Below are 19,471 nucleotides of genomic sequence, written 5' to 3' on the forward strand. Positions count from 1 at the left end.
CATCCCATCCTCCCCACAAATGCCCCATGGCTGAAACCTTCTATCGGAGTACAGCACCAGGTGAAGTGCCATTCGCCAAGGTAAATCCTTGTAGCTTACTGGCAATTTGGTCACAATTTTTCATTCAGTTATATATAAAAATAATTCAAATACTCATTTCAATCGATTTTTTTTTTTCATATGAGAGATAAATTACAGAAAAAGTCAAATAATCTACATCAACGAGGCAATAAAATTAATGACCTAAATCGAAGTATGTTCATACTCTTAATAAAATAAACCATACAGATGAATTCCTACATTTTTATATCATCATCATTATTGAAATAAAACCATAACAACATTACGTAGAGAAAATTGTAGTTGAAACTAATTATTTAAAGTTATTATGCTCTCAAACATAGATAGAGTGCGTTAAATTTCATACTGATTTAAATCTTATCACCTTCAACATTGTGTGACAACAATTCAATCAAATACATTAAAATAAATATATATTTATATTAGCTTCCCTCACTTTAATGGTTGTTTTAAAAAAGGTTTAATGTTTTATTTCAATGTATCTATTGACCATAATTAAATGAAACCTTTGGCCGTGGACCTGGTGACATATACGATCCAAAACCATTAGCTTCCCGACATCGCGATGACGGACGATGTCATGACGACATGAATGGGGACGTTACAACCTGTTTCCCATAAAAAGTTGGTTTCTTCTCCTAGTTAAACTATGCTATCTTTTCTCGATCTTGGTTTCTTCTCCTAGTTAAACTATGCTATCTTTTCTCGATCGAACTCTGATCACTTTAGGGATATTTTAGTCATTTTAGCACTTTAAACTTAACCTATTTAAAGGGACCTTGTATCCCTATGTAACACCCCTAACCCTATACCATCACTGGAATACGGTTACGGAGCATTACTGGACATATCGAACAAATTACGAATAACTCACAAATAATTATCATACAAAGTATAAATTTAATCCTTAAGTCCTTATAATAGACCCTCGATGTCCAAAACACATATTAGAAGTGAATCGGGACTTATCCAAGTGCTCGGAGAATTTTCGTAAATTTTTAATTTTTTTATTTAATCTTTCATTTACCAATTTAAATCATCACATATTATCCTTACAATCCAAAACCACATTAACTCAAAATACAGCCTAGGTACATGCTACATATACCAAAATTAAATATACATCACCAAGGTTGCTAAGATCGAGATTGGTTCAGATGCTGGACCAGATTTTGATTCCTACTGACCTGCGCAAGGAAAAAAACCATATGCTGAGTATAGACAACTCAGTGGTATTACTATAATTCAAACTATAATAACAACAATGAAATATAAATATTAAACATATAACAATTGAATTTTCTCAAATATTAACTCGTTCTTAAACTTCATTTGTTAATAATAGTAACACAATTTCAACTATTTATCAGTTTCAATCAAATATCACAGACTTCAATTTTCTTCACTACATCAACGTTTAGTTCATGCCTTCCATTTCTAATCTCGATTTCAATCCACAATTTAAATTTCTGATTTCAGTTTTTCACCTTATTAACAGACCCAGACTTTGGCTGATACACGGATTGTAATATCCTAAATTAGGGCTTAATCGGAATAGTGGTTTCGTGACCACAAATCTGAGATAGAAATAATTATTTTACAATGATTTTGATGTTTATGATATGATTGCATGATTGTGTGAAAATTTCGTGATGAAATTCTATGCCTAAAGTGCTTAAATTGAAAGTAGGGACTAAATCGAATAAGTTGCAAAACTTGCATTCTAGAAGTTTTTAGTATGAAATTGTTTTGGAATATTAATGAGGAGGTCTTAAATAGCAATTTTACCAATTTTAAGTTCATGGACAAAATTAGGACATGGAAGGAATTTTTGGAAAGTTTAGTAGTAAGGGTATTTTGGTCATTTAGTTATTAAAATGAATTAAAACAAAATTAAAAGCCAATTTTGTCCATCTTCTTCATTAGGCCGAAATTTCAAGGGTTCTCCATAGCTAGGGTTTGTTTCAAGCTTCCAAGCTCCATAATCAAGAAAGACGTGGAATCGACCTCAATCGAGGAAAAGAAAAGATTGTGGACTAAATTGCAAAATCTTTGTATTTTGGTACCAAGGTAAGTTCATGTGTAAATAATGTAGCATAATTGTTATTTTAAGTTATTGATATTAATTATGTGTTATGCTGAATTTTATTATGAAATGTATGCTTTGTGGTTAATTTCAAATAATATGTAAATTATGTGAACTACTTGTTAAATATAATTGTTACCGAGTATTGATTTGGCATTCTACGGAAGACGGCAAGGATAAGTGTTCGAGGAAAAGCCCGTTTGAACCTTAGGAATAGATTAGGATACAAGTGACATGTCACTAGGATGGTTGAGCATCCGAACTCGTTGAGTTGAGTCCGAGTTCACTTATGGATGCGAATGTCCGAACTCGTTGAGTTGAGTCCGAGTTCGTGAGATGTAACTAGGCATCCGAACTCGTTGAGTTGAATCCGAGTTCACTTATGGATGCGAACGCCTGAGCTTGTTGAGTTGAGTCCGAGTTCGCTTATGGGCGGGTTACATGATTGCTTGATTGAATATGTGGCACTTATGTGCAAGTTATCCATGTATCCAATTATATTCGATGTGTTCAACGGGTAAAGTTCTACTCAAATGGAGGAAAATTTGAGATGTAAAGAGGCGTATTGGTAAGTGATATGAAATGGATATTTTGGACAGGTATGTATTTAACCCTCGGGTTGAGTATTGATACAACCACGATAAGGTAATAAGATGATGAAGAATGATTAAAATGTGATATGTGTTTTAGTGATGTATGCTAATGTTGGTGGTATAACTGTTTGTTATGTTACTTATTATTTGCATATGAACTTACTAAGCATTTATGCTTACTCCTCCTTCTTACTCATTGTAGTTTTGGACAAGCCATTTCAGAGTCGGGATAGGTCGAAGGCTCACCACACTATCCGAAGATTTTTGGTAAATGGCTTGTAAATTTAAGTATGGCATGTATAGCAATATACCCATTTTGTGTAAATGATCTTATGGTATGGTTGTGAAATGGTTGAGGAAATGCTTGATAATGATAAATTATGAAAATGGTTAGTTTAGATTATGTTTGATGTTAAGGAAAACTATTAAGATACTTAGTGCATAAAACTCATAAAAGGATGAAATTTACCATAAATGAATCCGCAGCAACACTAACGCGAGTTTGAAAATTTACTAAAAATCATATAAATTTAATTTGGTGGTGAAATACATATCAAATTGAAGCTTATTATGTCTAGTTTCACATGAAACAAATGAAACAAGTAAAGGAAGTATATGTTAGAAGATATTTTAATTTTAGTGAAACAGAGTCATAGCAGTTTCTGAATCCCTGTTCCTATTAGAAATTCACCATAAATTGTAAAGATATAATTAGGTGGTGTATTTTATATCCTCAGAATCCTTATTGAGTCTAGTTTTAGTATAAACAAACCTCATAGTCATATGAATTTTGTACAGAGAGAAATGTGGTTCGTAGTAAACAGAGGTCAGACCAATCGAGTCCAAACAGGGTAAATTTAACTAATAAACTATACTAATTGGCCTAACCAAAAAATTCTAGAAAAAATTAGTAGATAGTTTTATGAGTCTAGATTCAGGAAAATTTACGGATCTTAATTTCGAGTTTTGTAACTCGAGATATGATTTTCTTGTGACTGTGACGCAAGTAGCTTAAAAGCTGTGAATGTAGAAACAAATAATTCAAAGTTCTAAAATGTTAAACTAAGCTTAGTAACACCTCATACTCGACTCGTGACGGTCTCGGGTGTGGGGCGTTACATTTAGTGGTATCGAGCAGGTTTAGTCGGTTCTCGGACCACGTGTTGTATGTACGGATTTTGCTATACATGCCATATGTATGAATTGTGATAGTGTGACGACTTGACCTTTTAAATGAAATTTTTTATATAGTAAATGGATCCCGATCCATTGTGTGGCGAGATGAAGTCTGAGTAATGCGCCAGCTCGGCTGATGGAGCAGCATGATGAAAACCCACCCCTACTGTTGGTCGGGGAGGAGGGAAAGGGATCGGAAGCCTTTCTCCAAATGATGAGTGCATGGTACATCGAGTTCGTTCGCACGAACCCAAATGTACGACCTCCCCACCTCCCCAATTCCTCAACCTATGCCTCCAATGCCTCAAGGAGTGGATATGATAAAATTTCACAGAACCCCGTTGATAGAATTAAGTAAACAAGGGGTGAAGAATTTAGAGCAAATATTGATGATGATGCGAGAAAGCGAGTTCGCTTGAAAATTCTATCCGGTATTTGATGAATTATCTTGTACACCGAAGAATGTTTGAAATGTGCTACATCTTTGTTGAGAGATTCAGCCTATAATTGGTGGAAGACTTTGATTTGGTGGTACCGAAAGAGAGGGTAACTGGGAATTCTTTCAAGAAGAGTTTGGAAGAAATATATTAGTGAAAGATTTATTGATCGAAATGTAAAGAGTTTCTTGAGTGAAGCAAGGTAATATGACAGTCTCGAATATGAAAGAGAGTTTGTTCGATTAAGTAAGTATGCGGGAATATGTTCCTCTGAAACCAAGATATGCCGACGATTTGAAGACGGGCTTAACGAAGACATTAAGGTATTTGTTGGGATCCTTGAACTAAAAGAAATGGTGGTACTTGTCGATCGAGCTTGCAAGGTGAAGAATTCTTGAAGGAAAAGAAAAAGGTAGAATCAAACACGAAATTGGAAGAAAAGACCAATGAGTAATGCACCTCACAAAGAAACCGAAAGTCAAGAAATATGAATCCTCGTTCCCAAGTTTCAGTAGGGCAATCATATGGAAATTTTAAGAAGCGAAATGTGGGTCCTAAATCTCGGACTATGCGGCTAGTGTGGGAAATACGAGATTTGTTAAACCCGAAAGTGCCGGTGTGTGGTAGAAATCATTTTGGTCCGTGCGAGCAAATGAATGTTTTCGATGTGGTTCTCCGGATCATTTTATTAGAGACGCCCGAGAGAGCCGAGAAAGAAAAATTTCGAATGTAAAAGCTAGTGGTGCAGACTCGAGGGAAGGTATCCGAGAAAAGTTGGAAGTGAAACAAGCGGTAAGAATGTAGCGAGGATGCACCGGTTAGACTGAAGGAAGGGCTCGGCTAGAACTTATGCTATTAAAGCGCGTGAAGATGCTTCCTCACGATGTGATTATCGGTACATTTTCTCTATAATGTTAATGTTATTGCTTTGATTGATCCGGTTCTACTCATTCATATGTGTGCATGAAATTGGTGTCTAGTATGAATATACCTGTTGAGAATACAGAATTTATGATTAGAGTGTCGAATCCGTTAGGCAAATGTGTGATTGTTGATAAAGTATGTAAGAAATGTCCTTTAATGATTCGGGATCATTATTTTGGGTATGGATTGGTTGACATTGCATGATGCTATAGTAAATTGCAAATAAAAGGTTATAGAATTAAAGTGTGGAAATGGTGAAACTCTGCGGGTTGAATCAGATAAATCAGAGGCATTGCCTAGTGTGATTTCTTCAATGTCGGCTCAAAGATATCGAGAAAGGGTTATGAAGCTTATTTGGCGTATGTAATTAATACAAAAGAAGTTGAAAAGAAAGTTGAATCGGTCTTGGGTTGTGTGTGAATTTGGACGTATTTCGGAAGAATTGCGGGTTTGCCTCCAATCGGGAAGTAGAATTTGGTATTGATTTGATATCGGGAACACTCCGATCTCGATTGCTCCATATAGAATGGCACCAACAGAGTTGAAAGAATTAAAGTCGCAGATTGCAAGAGTTGGTGATAAATGCTTTGTGAGACCGAAGTTTTCACCTTGGGGTGCTCCGTGTTATTTGTGAAAAGAAGGATGGTTCTATGAGATTATGTGTTGATTATCGGCGGTTAAACAAGGTGACAATCAAAACAAGTATCCGTTCGAGAATTGATGATTTGTTTGATCACTAAAAGGAGCGACATGGTTTTCAAAGATTGACTTGAGATCCGGGTATTACCAAGCTGCGGGTAAAGGAGTCGGATGTACCTAAAACTACTTTTAGAACAAGGTATGGTCATTATGAATTTTTAGTTATGCCATTCGGATTGACAAATGCTCTCTTTGTGTTTATGGATTTAATGAATCGCATATTTCGCCATACTTGGACAAATTTGTTGTGGTGTTTATAGATGATATTTTAATTTATTCAAAATATGAGATGAACATCTTGAGCATTTGAGGATAGTTTTGCAAACTTTGAGAGATAAGCAATTGTATGCTAAGTTTAGTAAAAGTGAATTTTGGCTCCGGAAGTTGGATTTTTGGGTCGATTGTTTGGTGATGGTATACGGGTTGATCCTAGTAAAATTTCAGCCATTGTTGATTGGAAACCACCAAAAACGTAATCGAAGTTAGAAGTTTCTTGGGCTAGCTGGGTATTATCGGCGGTTTGTAAATGGATTTTCTATAATTGCTGCTCCTATAACTAGATTACTCGAAAGGATGTTAAATTTGAATGGACGGAAGAATGTCAATGAGTTTTGAAGAATTGAAAAAGTTATTAACAGAGGCACCGGTGTTAGTACAACCCGAATCGGGTAAAGAATTTGTGGTGTATAGTGATGCTTCTCTAAATGGTTTGGGGTGTGTGCTCATGCAAGAAGGAAAAGTGGTGGCATATGCTTGAGGCGATTAAAACCTCATGAGAGGAATTATCCTACTCACGATTTGGAATTGGTGCGGTGGTGTTTGCTTTGAAAATTTGGCGACATTATTTGTATGGTGAAAAATGTCGGGTATATACCGACCACAAAAGTCTTAAGTACTTGATGTCACAAAAGACTTGAATTTGAGACAACGAAGATGGTTGCGGTTGTTGAAAGATTACGAGCTTGTTATTGATTATCATCCGGAAAAGCGAATGTAGTTCTTGATGCTTTGAGCGAAAGTTGTTGTTTGCTTTGAGAGTTATGAACACTCGGTTGAAAGTGTCAAATGATGGTTCGATTCTAGCAGAGTTAAGAGCAAAACCAATGTTTTTACAAGAGATTTCGAAACTCAAAAAATGATCAAGATTTACTAGCCAAAAGAAAATAAAAGTGAAGTCGACACGGGATCGATTTTAATTGGTTCGATAGGTGCTTAATGTTTAAAGATCGGATTTGTGTACAGAAGAATGAGGAATTGATTCAAAAGATCCTACAGGAAGCACATAGTGGTTATTTCTCGATTCATCCGGTAGTACGAAAATGTATAATGACTTGAAGAAAATGTATTGGTGGAATGGAATGAAAAGAGATATATCGAGTTTGTGTCCAAATGCTTAATTTGTCAACGGTGAAAGTGAACACCAAGTACCTTCGAGATTACTCCACCTATTATGGTTCTGAATGGAAATGGGATCGGATTACTATGGATTTTGTTTCAGATTGCCATTGACTCCGGAAAGAAAGATGCCATCGGGTAATAGTTGATGATTAACTAAGTCGGCTCATTTTATCCCGATGCGTTTAATTATTCTCTTAACAAGTTGGCTGAATCGTATATTAAAGAAATTGTTAGATTACACGGAATACCATTATCGATTATTTGAGATAGAGATCCAAGGTTTACCTCGCGGTTTTGGCAAAAGTTGCAAGACGCGTTAGGTACAGTTAAATTTCGATCTTGCTTTTCATCCACAAACCGATGGACAATCGAGAGAGTAATTGATTCTTGAAGACATGCTCGGATGTTGTGTATTGGAATTTCAAGGAAGTTGGGAAAGATATTTGCCGTTGGTAGAATTTGCTTACAACAATAGCTATCAGACGAGCTTGAAAATGGCACCTTATGAAGCATTGTATGGTCGCAAGTGTCGAACGCCTTTGTATTGGACTGAACTCAAGGAAAATCAGATTTATGGAGTTGATTTAATAAAAAAGCGAAGAAAAAGTGAAGATAATTCGAGATTGTTTGAAAGTCGCTTGGATAGATGAAATCTTATGCGGACCTAAAGCAAAAGGACATTGAGTTTCAAGTTGGTGATAAGGTATTTTTGAAAGTGTCTCCATGGAAGAAAGTCCTTAGATTTGGACGAAAGGGCAAGCTAAGTCCGCGTTTTATTGGACCGTATGAAATAATTGAAAAAGTTGGACCGGTAGCATATCGGCTAGCTTTACCATCCGAATTAGAAAAGATTCATGATGTGTTTCACGTATCTATGTTACGTCGGTATCGTTCAGATCCTTCACATATAATTTCACTGACAGAAATTGAACTGCGACCTGATATGACTTATGAAGAAGAACCGATTAAGATTTTAGCTCGAGAAGTCAAACAATTAAGAAATAAAAGTGTTGCACTTGTGAAAGTGTTGTGGCAAAAGCATGGGGTAGAAGAGACTACATGGGAAACTGAAGAAACTATGAGAAACCAATACCCACACCTGTTTACCGGTAAGATTTTCGAGGGGGAGAGTTGTAATATCCTAAATTAGGGCTTAATCGGAATAGTGGTTTCGTGACCACAAATCTGAGATAGAAATAATTATTTTACAATGATTTTGATGTTTATGATATGATTGCATGATTGTGTGAAAATTTCGTGATGAAATTCTATGCCTAAAGTGCTTAAATTGAAAGTAGGGACTAAATCGAATAAGTTGCAAAACTTGCATTCTAGAAGTTTTTAGTATGAAATTGTTTTGGAATATCAATGAGGAGGTCTTAATAGCAATTTTACCAATTTTAAGTTCATGGACAAAATTAGGACATGGAAGGAATTTTTGGAAAGTTTAGTAGTAAGGGTATTTTGGTCATTTAGTTATTAAAATGAATTAAAAACAAAATTAAAAGCCAATTTTGTCCATCTTCTTCATTAGGCCGAAATTTCAAGGGTTCTCCATAGCTAGGGTTTGTTTCAAGCTTCCAAGCTCCATAATCAAGAAAGACGTGGAATCGACCTCAATCGAGGAAAAGAAAAGATTGTGGACTAAATTGCAAAATCTTTGTATTTTGGTACCAAGGTAAGTTCATGTGTAAATAATGTAGCATAATTGTTATTTTAAGTTATTGATATTAATTATGTGTTATGCTGAATTTTATTATGAAATGTATGCTTTGTGGTTAATTTCAAATAATATGTAAATTATGTGAACTACTTGTTAAATATAATTGTTACCGAGTATTGATTTGGCATTTTACGGAAGACGGCAAGGATAAGTGTTCGAGGAAAAAGCCCGTTTGAACCTTAGGAATAGATTAGGATACAAGTGACATGTCACTAGGATGGTTGAGCATCCGAACTCGTTGAGTTGAGTCAGGAGTTCACTTATGGATGCGAATGTCGAACTCGTTGAGTTGAGTCCGAGTTCGTGAGATGTAACTAGGCATCCGAACTCGTTGAGTTGAATCCGAGTTCACTTATGGATCGAACGCCCGAGCTCGTTGAGTTGAGTCCGAGTTCGCTTATGGGCGGGTTACATGATTGCTTGATTGAATATGTGGCACTTATGTGCAAGTTATCCATGTATCCGAATTATATTCGATGTGTTCAACGGTAAAGTTCTACTCAAATGGAGGAAAATTTCGAGATGTAAAGAGACGTATTGGTAAGTGATATGAAATGGATATTTTGGACAGGTATGTATTTAACCTTCGGGTTGAGTATTGATACAACCACGATAAGGTAATAAGATGATGAAGAATGATTAAAATGTGATATGTGTTTTAGTGATGTATGCTAATGTTGGTGGTATAACTGTTTGTTATGTTACTTATTATTTGCATATGAACTTACTAAGCATTTATGCTTACTCCTCCTTCTTACTCATTGTAGTTTTGGACAAGCCATTTCGGGAATCGGGATAGGTCGAAGGCTCACCACACTATCCGGAAGATTTTTGGTAAATGGCTTGTAAATTTAAGTATGGCATGTATAGCAATATACCCATTTTGTGTAAATGATCTTATGGTATGGTTGTGAAATGGTTGAGGAAATGCTTGATAATGATAAATTATGAAAATGGTTAGTTTAGATTATGTTTGATGTTAAGGAAAACTATTAAGATACTTAGTGCATAAAACTCATAAAAGGATGAAATTTACCATAAGCAGAATACCGCAGCAACACTAACGCGAGTTTGAAAATTTACTAAAATCATATAAATTGAATTTGGTGGTGAAATACATATCAAATTGAAGCTTATTATGTCTAGTTTCACATGAAACAAATGAAATAAGTAAAGGAAGTATATGTTAGAAGATATTTTAATTTTAGTGAAACAGAGTCATAGCAGTTTCTGAATCCCCTGTTCCTATTAGAAATTCACCATAAATTGTAAAGATATAATTAGGTGGTGTATTTTATATCCTCAGAATCCTTATTGAGTCTAGTTTTATTATAAACAAACCTCATAGTCATATGAATTTTGTACAGAGAGAAATGTGGTTCGTAGTAAACAGAGGTCAGACTAGTCGAGTCCTGAAACAGGGGTAACTTTAACTAATAAACTGTACTAATTGGCCCAACCAAAAAATTCTAGAAAAAAATTAGTAGATATTTTTGTGAGTCTAGATTCAGGGAAAATTTACGGATCTTAATTTCGAGTTTTGTAACTCGAGATATGATTTTTCTTGTGACTGTAACGCAAGTAGCTTAAAAGCTGTGAATGTAGAAACAAATAATTCAAAGTTCTAAAAATGTTAAACTAAGCTTAGTAACACCTCATACTCGACTCCGGCGACGGTCTCAGGTGTGGGGGCGTTACACGGATCCAACCAAACACACCAGAATGGCGCCCAGTGTCTCATCGGATAGTTCGAAGCAAAGTTGACACCCAATGTCTTATCGGCCTAGCCGAAGTAAAGTGGTACCCAGTACCTTATCGAATCTATCCGAAGTACAATAATGACACTCAGTGTCTCATCGACTTGAGGTCGAAGTATCCCTGAATACTTCCAATCCTATGGCATGCCAACTATATCCGACTTAACCCGACTAGTTAATAGGGTTTTTAATTCACTTTCTCTGTTTCAATCAATATTCAGATCAATTCCTCTTAAATCACAATTTCACTTTCATTTCAAAAATCCACTTTCAAAATCAAATACACTTTCCATTCACCAATCAAAATACAATTCAATACTAACACATATTTCTCATTTAATTCAAATTCACTTTAAATCCCAAATTCTCTTTCAATTCAACAATTCAATCATAATCCAATACTAAAATTTATTTAACAGCCATTTCAATTATCATTCAATTTCATAACAACACTTACCTCATCATTTACTTACATAATTTAATTTAACATTTAATGAATAAATAAATAATTTAATTATAGTAATACAAACCCAGATTTGTTCAATTACTCCTCGACAACTTTTCCTTTCTTTTCGGTACCGATGCCTTGGGTTCTTTGCTAGCTACGAAAATAATAATAATTTTCACTATTAATTACAGCATTAAATTATAATAAATAATTGAATTTTATTCAATTCCTACTTGTTTTCAATTTAATCCTAACTAAGTTTACTTACTTTTCTAACTTAATTCATACTTCTTTTCTACTTAATTTCTTGGCATATGAAACTCAACTATTCAATATTCATAATAAAACCCTAATTTAAAATTTCTTTCAATTTAATCCTTCTATCACAAAACCTATAGCTTCTTTTACAATTTAATCCTTTTATCAATTCTAACTTGAAATTCATTCAATTAAATCCCTAATTCACTATTTTGTTCAACATGAACTATATTCAAAAACCTTAAAACTTCCAAAACCTCAACTTAATTTCATCAAAACTTTATTCCAAAGTTTCTAAAACATCAAATTTAAGAAAAAAGAGCTTAATTGACTTACCAAATTAAACTTCAAGGTTTAAAACCTAATTTCTCCTTTTCTTTTATTTTCTTTCTTTCTTTCCTTTCCCACTTTCGAATGGCTTTCTCCGTTTCTTTCTATGTTTTATTTCCTTTCTTTCCTTTATTTGTTTCATTTTCTTATTTACTTTATAATTATAACTTAATATATATATTAACTACATAATTTATAAATATTTGTTTAATAGCAAATATATATATATATATATATATATGTTACAATTGTACATTATCTCCACCCTACATTTGTCTTGATCTAATTTATTTCATAATATAATAATTTAATATTAATAAATAATAACTATCTATTTACTTAAATAAAAGTAATTAAATAAAAAATATTACAATTGTATATACATGATTTATCACACTTGTATTTTACTATCACCTTACATTTGTCGTCTTATTAATTTATTCATTAATTTAATAATATAATATCAATTAAATAATAATAAATATAATAAGTATCTATTTAATGCACAAATACATATGTTACAGATGTACATTTATACATTGTTACATTTGTATATCGTCATCACTATCCACTTGTCATGAATCTAATTTATTTATCATATAAAAATCTTTTAATATAATTAATAATCATAAAATATCTTTATACTTAAATTATGAGTAAATTATGTATTTAAATTACAATTGTACAAATATAATTTTTACACATATATATTTTTATTACCATACTCAATTATATCAAATGGCATATTTATCATTTTGGTCCCCTTTCTTTTTATTAATCAATAATTCAAATTTTACCCCTTATTCAATTTAGTCCTTTTTCCTAATTACTCTTAATTGAGCTAAATTCACCTAATTAAAACCTAATTAGACACACTACTAGACTCATAGATATTTCTAATAATTATTTACAGGTTCAGTTTACTGAGGCGGAGGCCCTATAATGTACTTTTTTTTATGTCCATGAATTTTGGGTCATTACACCCTATTTCGATAAGGCAATTAAAGATATAGTACTACAGGCTTTTCTTTTGAGATCGACAAAATGTAGTTGTAGGTGAGTGTTGGTGAGAGTTTTTGTGGTAATTATGTAGAGAACTTTGTATCCCTTTTGAGAAGACTCTATGAGAGTTAAGGTTTTGTTTTCGGGGTTTGGGTTAGTACGTTTAGTACATTTAATTTTATTTTCTCCATATTGTACTCTCTACTCATTTAGTGAAAAGTCGAAGCTTCCTCTACCCTTTAGTTTTATTCTTTTTGAAGGAGTTTTTCACGTAAAATTTGTGTGTTTGATCTTTTCAATTTCTTCGTTTATATGAGTCGATCCCTAACAATAATTGATTGAACATGTCTTATCATCATTATTATTGAAATAAAATCATTAAAACATTAGGTGGAGAAAACTGTAGTTGAAACTAATTATTTAAAGCCATTATTTTCTCAAGCACTTGGGTTATATAAAATATCTAAAACTTTTAGTTATGAATTTATATCTTTCCGCTTTATAAAAATTGAGAAATTAATTTTTTTAAATTATTTTTGAGCGGTGCTCAACTAAAAATTTATCATGTTTGAATTAACAAATATTGATAATAATAAAATTTCAATTTTGATTCTTCTTGATACTTTGGATGATTATATATTATAACACGATTTCAATTGGAATCACATTATTTATATGAGACATTTTAATGTTTGTATGATCATATATATTTTAGTTTTCGAGATTCCCAAAATATTAAGGGTAAATTATTAAAATAGTCACTTTTGTTTGTCTCATGTTACATTTTAGTCACTTACATTATCGTGTTGCAACATTTTAGTCGCTGAACGTTAATTGTCGTCAACGATGTAACTGTAAGCTGATGTGACATGTTAAATCATCATTTTAAACAAAAATTTTAGGTTAAATTATATAATTGGTCCCTTTTTTTTTTTTTTTGAGCAATTTATTTTTTCTTTTATGTTCTTTGAACTTTTCTTTTTTTTCTTTTTTTTTTCATTCTCTTCTCATTCTCCCTCTGTTTTCCTCCCTTTTCCATTTCTTTTAACATAGTTTTTCTATGTTTTTCGATCCATTTATTAAAACTAGTCTCTATACTTTATTTTTTGAACAATTTAAAATGGGAAGATCAATCAAACAGAGGGAGAAGCAGAAGAGAATGGAAACTAAATAAGAAAAAAAAAGAAACACTAAAAGAACATAAAAGAAAAAAATTAAATTGCTCAAAATGAAAAAAATATGGGGACCAATTGTATAATTTAACATAAATTTTTTGTTTGAAATGATGATTTAACATACCACATCAGCTTACCGTTAATGGCTCAATGACTAAAATGTTACAACACGTTAACATAAATGACTAAACGTAACATTTCACACATAAGTGACTAAAATGTAATATAAGGTAAATAAAAATGACTATTTTGAGAGTTTATCCAAATATAATAACATAATATAATATATTACAATCAAAGTTTATGTATCAAATTGTACATTGAATCAAATTTTATGTATAATTTTGAGATTTGTCTCAAAATTATTTATACTAAATTTAACTAAAGTACATAATATTTATTATTCATTAATGATAACAAAAAGTATTTATTATTAATTAATGATAACAAAAAAGTATTTATTATTAATTACAAAGCGTATGAAATATTAGAGTAATTAGATAAAATTGCATAGAATGTTTATTTTTCTTATCAATTTATCGGTAATTATATTGTTGAATACTTCCTTGGACTAACATGTTATATAAGATTATTTTGATTTTAGGTTTTGTTACTTATTTAGAAAAAAATATTCAAGTAATATTGATAATTTTATGATAATTAATATTTTTAGAATTTAAAATTATGTAGTTGTGTAATTATTATTTATATTACTAAATATGACATATGGAATTACAATATACTTACACTCTATCATCAAACAAGTTTGGGGATTCTCGTGTAATTATGACCCTAGTAATTACACTTTTATCTAATTACTCTATAGTGTCCAAACTCACCCAAGGGTAATAGCAGGGACTAGCAGGGGCCCCGGCCCCCCAAAATGATGAAAATTTCCCTTTAAAATTTATAAAATTTTAAATTAGTACATGATCGAATTACACTTTGGCTAGGGAGTTGGGAATGGAAAATTTCTCATTTAGGCTTTTTATAATTTATAAAATTTTAAATTAGTAATGGTAAGTTTACACTATTAAAATGATGAAATTGAATTTTTACTATCGTAAAAATATACAATTTAATTTCGGCCCTCCCAAAAAAAAAATCTGACTTCGCCCCTAACTTTGGCCCCCCAAAAAATGATAAAATTTTGATTTAATTCTTTAAAAATTATAAAAATATAAACTTACACGACTTAATTCTACCAAAAAAAAAAATCTAACTTTGCCCTAAAGCACCCCTAATGCAAGTTGGGCAAAATGTAGTTTGAAACATATGTAATTGGGACAATTTGGTACTTTTATTTTTAATTTCAATTTGTTGGGAAATTTTAATTTTTGCCATTTTATATCGTGATATGAGCTACTAGTAGATTTATAAACCTCTAATTACATGCATAGAAGTTGATTATAATTTATGTTAAGCTCTTAAACACCCTAAAATGTAATTTAATTAATGGTTGTTAATATCCACCCAACTCAAAACCTAGCTATGCATAGCTCACTACAAAACCCTCTAATTTAAGGCTTAACTAAAATTTAAGAGTCTTTAAGCCCAACCCATTTTAATAAGTTTGATTACCAAGCTCCAAGTGACAAATTGGCGATCGATACGGTGGATCAGTATCCATTGACGAGTAGAAGAACATACCTTAGATCCAAGTCAATCTAACGAACAGTGCCAGAGATCGAAGAAGAAGGATATTTAGATTTTGGTTTGTAGATTTGTGACATTCAAACATGTTTTATGAAAAAACTAAATTGAAGAAAAGAAGGGGAATGAGAACTTTTGATTGGTGAAGACAGTGCAAACAAAGAATGCCATACAATAGCGATTTTAACAGCCTAATGACTTAAATGAAAACTTTCGAATAGTTTAATAACAATTTTGTAACTTTTTTAAGTTTAATGATCAAAATGTAAATTTACTAATAGTACTAATTTAGCGACCTTGGGTGTAGTTTATATATATAATAGGTTAAATGCACAAATTAGGGCACAAACAAAGATAAGGGAAGAGGTAGAGCTAAGAAATTTGGGCTGTGGGGTTAAATTTTGAAAAATTAAAACTTTTATAAAATTCATATAATCTAATGTATAATATTAATCATTGATGGACCAATGCATACTATGGTTGAACGTAAGACTATTACAAAGCTATAAAATTTATTTACAAAGTTGTAATTGTTAGGTTGATAATGTCCTTTATGCAAGTATGTCCTTCCTATATTTTCTCTATCATTTGGATGACAATATGTAATCATAGTTCTTAATCCCAAATTGGTTTTAAGATTTTCAGGGCTAAACTCCATTTTTCGAGTTGGATTCTCGATAATAACACTAGCAACAACAATTCATAAATAAAAATGTTAAACTTCTAATCCGCATTCACAAATTTAAGATTATATAGACAATTAATCCTAATTTCTTTAAGAGTTTATATTAATTAACCAGAAAAAACTATTAACCATCAAAATATTAAAATCTCATAAAAAAATTTATCTTTTTGAGGAGAAGAATTCCTAGGTTGTAGAGACAAAGATGTTATAAACTGGGAGAAAAATAATAATTATATTATATTTAATATTTTTACCTTTAAACAAGAAAAGGAAAATTTTTATACAAGTCTCTATTTTCTAACCATTTAGTTTTTCCATCTGGTCCACAGTGCCACATGGCACTTTTCTAGTGGTCCATGTGTTAATATGTGTTTAGACCAGAGTACTAAAAGGTTGGACGGAATAAAAATATAAGTATTAAATTAAATAAATTGAAAAATACAAATACGCATTGACAATTTTATTAAAGTATATGGCTAAATTTCGCATTGAATAGGTATTTTCACTAATATTACGAAACTCATTAAAAGATATAAATATTTATAAAGTTATATAAGTAATTTGCACATCAAATAACTTTTTCACCCACTATTTTGGTGAGTAATAATCTAATAATGCATAAGTTGAATGATAGAAATGGAAATTAAGAAGATAATATACAACCATAAAATTTAAGTAAAAATAATAAAATGAAATTAAGGGCATTAATAGATAAACATAAAAGTTGACTAAATTGATGTGTTTGATTTGTAATTAATAATTGCATTATTAATATTGTCATTCAATTATATCAAAAAGCTTTATTATAACAGTAACCTATATCTATACATTAATGATAAATTATATATTAAAGAAAAAAGAAGAAGTGGTAAATGATGTGAATGTTATGTATAAATAGTAGCATAAGTTTTAGTTTGTAATGCATTCCATTCTAAATCTAAACACCTTTCATATTGCTTAGAGTTTGCATTTCTCTATGGCCAAGGCATTGGTGTTTAGTTTTTTTATTGTTTTATTAGCATTTACAATTATATCTTCTTCATTACCTACTAATGCTCTCTTGGGTTGTTTTCAACGATGTCAAAGACGAGAAGATTGCATTACCCAACTCGTTTGTTTAAATGGCATCTGTCTTGATAGTCCTTTAAGTATCACCAAAACTTGTTTAGTAATAAGGAGTCCTCCACCACCACCACCACGTCCAAAAACACCTCCGCCAATTTCACATCCACCTTTGAGGGCGTCTCCACCACCGCCACCATCACGTCCAAATACACCTCCGCCAGTCTCACTTCCACCTTTGAGGGCACCTCCACCACCGTCACTGTCACCACCATCACCACCACCACCACCACGTCCAAACACACCTCCACCAGTCTCACTTCCACCTTTGAGGACGCCTCCACCACCATCACCATCACCACCACCACCACGTCCAAACATACCTCCGCCAGTCTCACTTCCACCTTTGAGGGTGCCTCCACCACCATCACCACCACCACCACCACCACGTCCAAACACACCTCCGCCAGTCTCACTTCCACCTTTGAGGACGCCTCCACCACTATCACCACCGCCACCACCACGTCCAAACACACCTCCACCAGTCTCACTTCCACCTTTGAGTGCGCCTCCACCACCACCACCACGCTCAAACACACCTCCGCCAGTCTCACTTCCACCTTTGAGGGCACCTTCACCACCTCCAATTCCCCCACCTTCAATGAACCAACCTTTACCTCCACCTCTGTCACCTCCAATGAACCAACCATCACTTCCACCTTTCTCACCTCCAACGAACCAACCTTTACCTCCACCTCTGTCACCTCCAGTGAACCAACCGTCTCCTCCACCTAATTCAATAACACCTTCACCTTTCTCACCTCCAATGAACCAACCTTCACCTCTACCTCTGCCACCTTCGATAAACCAACCGTCACCTCCACCTTTCTCACCTCCAATGAACCAACCTTCACCTCCACCCTTGCCACCACCAATGAACCAACCTTCACCTCCACCTTTCTCACCACCAATGAACGAACTATCACCTCCACCCCTATCACCTCCAATGAACCAACCTACACCTCCACCTTTCTTACCTCCAATGAACCAACCTTCACCTCCACCTTTCTCACCACCAATGAACGAACCATCACCTCCACCCCTGTCACCTCCAATGAAACAACCTTCATCTCCACCATTCTCACCACCAATGAATGAACCATCACCTCCAATGAACCAACCTTCACCTCCACCTTTTTCACCACCAATGAACGAACCATCACATCCACCCCTGTCACCTCCAATGAACCAACCTTCACCTCCACCTTACTCACCACCAATGAACGAACCATCACCTCAACCTTTCTCATCTCCAATGGACCAACCTTTACCTCCACCTTTCTCACCTCCAATAGACCAACCTTCACCTCCATCTTTCTCACCACCAAAGAACGAACCATCACCTCCACCCTTGTCACCTCCAATGAACCAACCTTCACCTCCACCTCCACCTTCAGCTCTATCACCAAGGAGGACACCACCCCCACCGCCTCCGCCTTCAGCTCCATCACCAAGGAGGACACCACCCCCACCGCCTCCACCTTCAGCTCCATCACCAAGAAGGACACCACCACCACCACCGCCGCCTCCACCTTCAGCTCCATCACCAATGAAGACACCACCGCCGCCACCACCTTCAGCTCCATCACCAAGAAGGACACCACCACCACCACCACCACCTCCACCTTCAGCTCCATCACCAAGGAGGACACCACCACCACCGCCTCCACCTTCAACTCCATCACCAAGGAGGACACCACCACCTCCACCACCAAGGACACATTAACTAAGGTTCATTAAAAGAAAAGTTGTTATGTATTCAAGATCGTTAGTAAAAATCCATAAATATGTCAAAAATGGCTAAAAATCTATTTTGACTAAAAATAAGGATATTCTAGTAATGAAGTTAAGTTGGCAACAATCTATTATGTAACCCTCTACCAAATAATAATAAATACATTTTATGAATGCAAGTTTGATATAA

General features: G+C 33.6%; 1 protein-coding gene across 1 annotated transcript; it reads left to right on the plus strand.

Annotated features, from left to right (window-relative positions):
• The first annotated feature begins 17,277 nt into the window (after window positions 1-17,277).
• Window positions 17,278-19,471, plus strand: LOC108485751 (proline-rich extensin-like protein EPR1). Its single transcript, XM_053024462.1, has one exon. The coding sequence runs from the start codon at window positions 17,402-17,404 to the stop codon at window positions 19,271-19,273; it is 1,872 nt and encodes a 623-aa protein (XP_052880422.1). The 5' UTR covers window positions 17,278-17,401; the 3' UTR covers window positions 19,274-19,471.

The sequence above is a fragment of the Gossypium arboreum genome, chromosome 13 (assembly GCF_025698485.1).
Source record: "Gossypium arboreum isolate Shixiya-1 chromosome 13, ASM2569848v2, whole genome shotgun sequence".
Lineage (NCBI taxonomy): Eukaryota > Viridiplantae > Streptophyta > Magnoliopsida > Malvales > Malvaceae > Gossypium > Gossypium arboreum.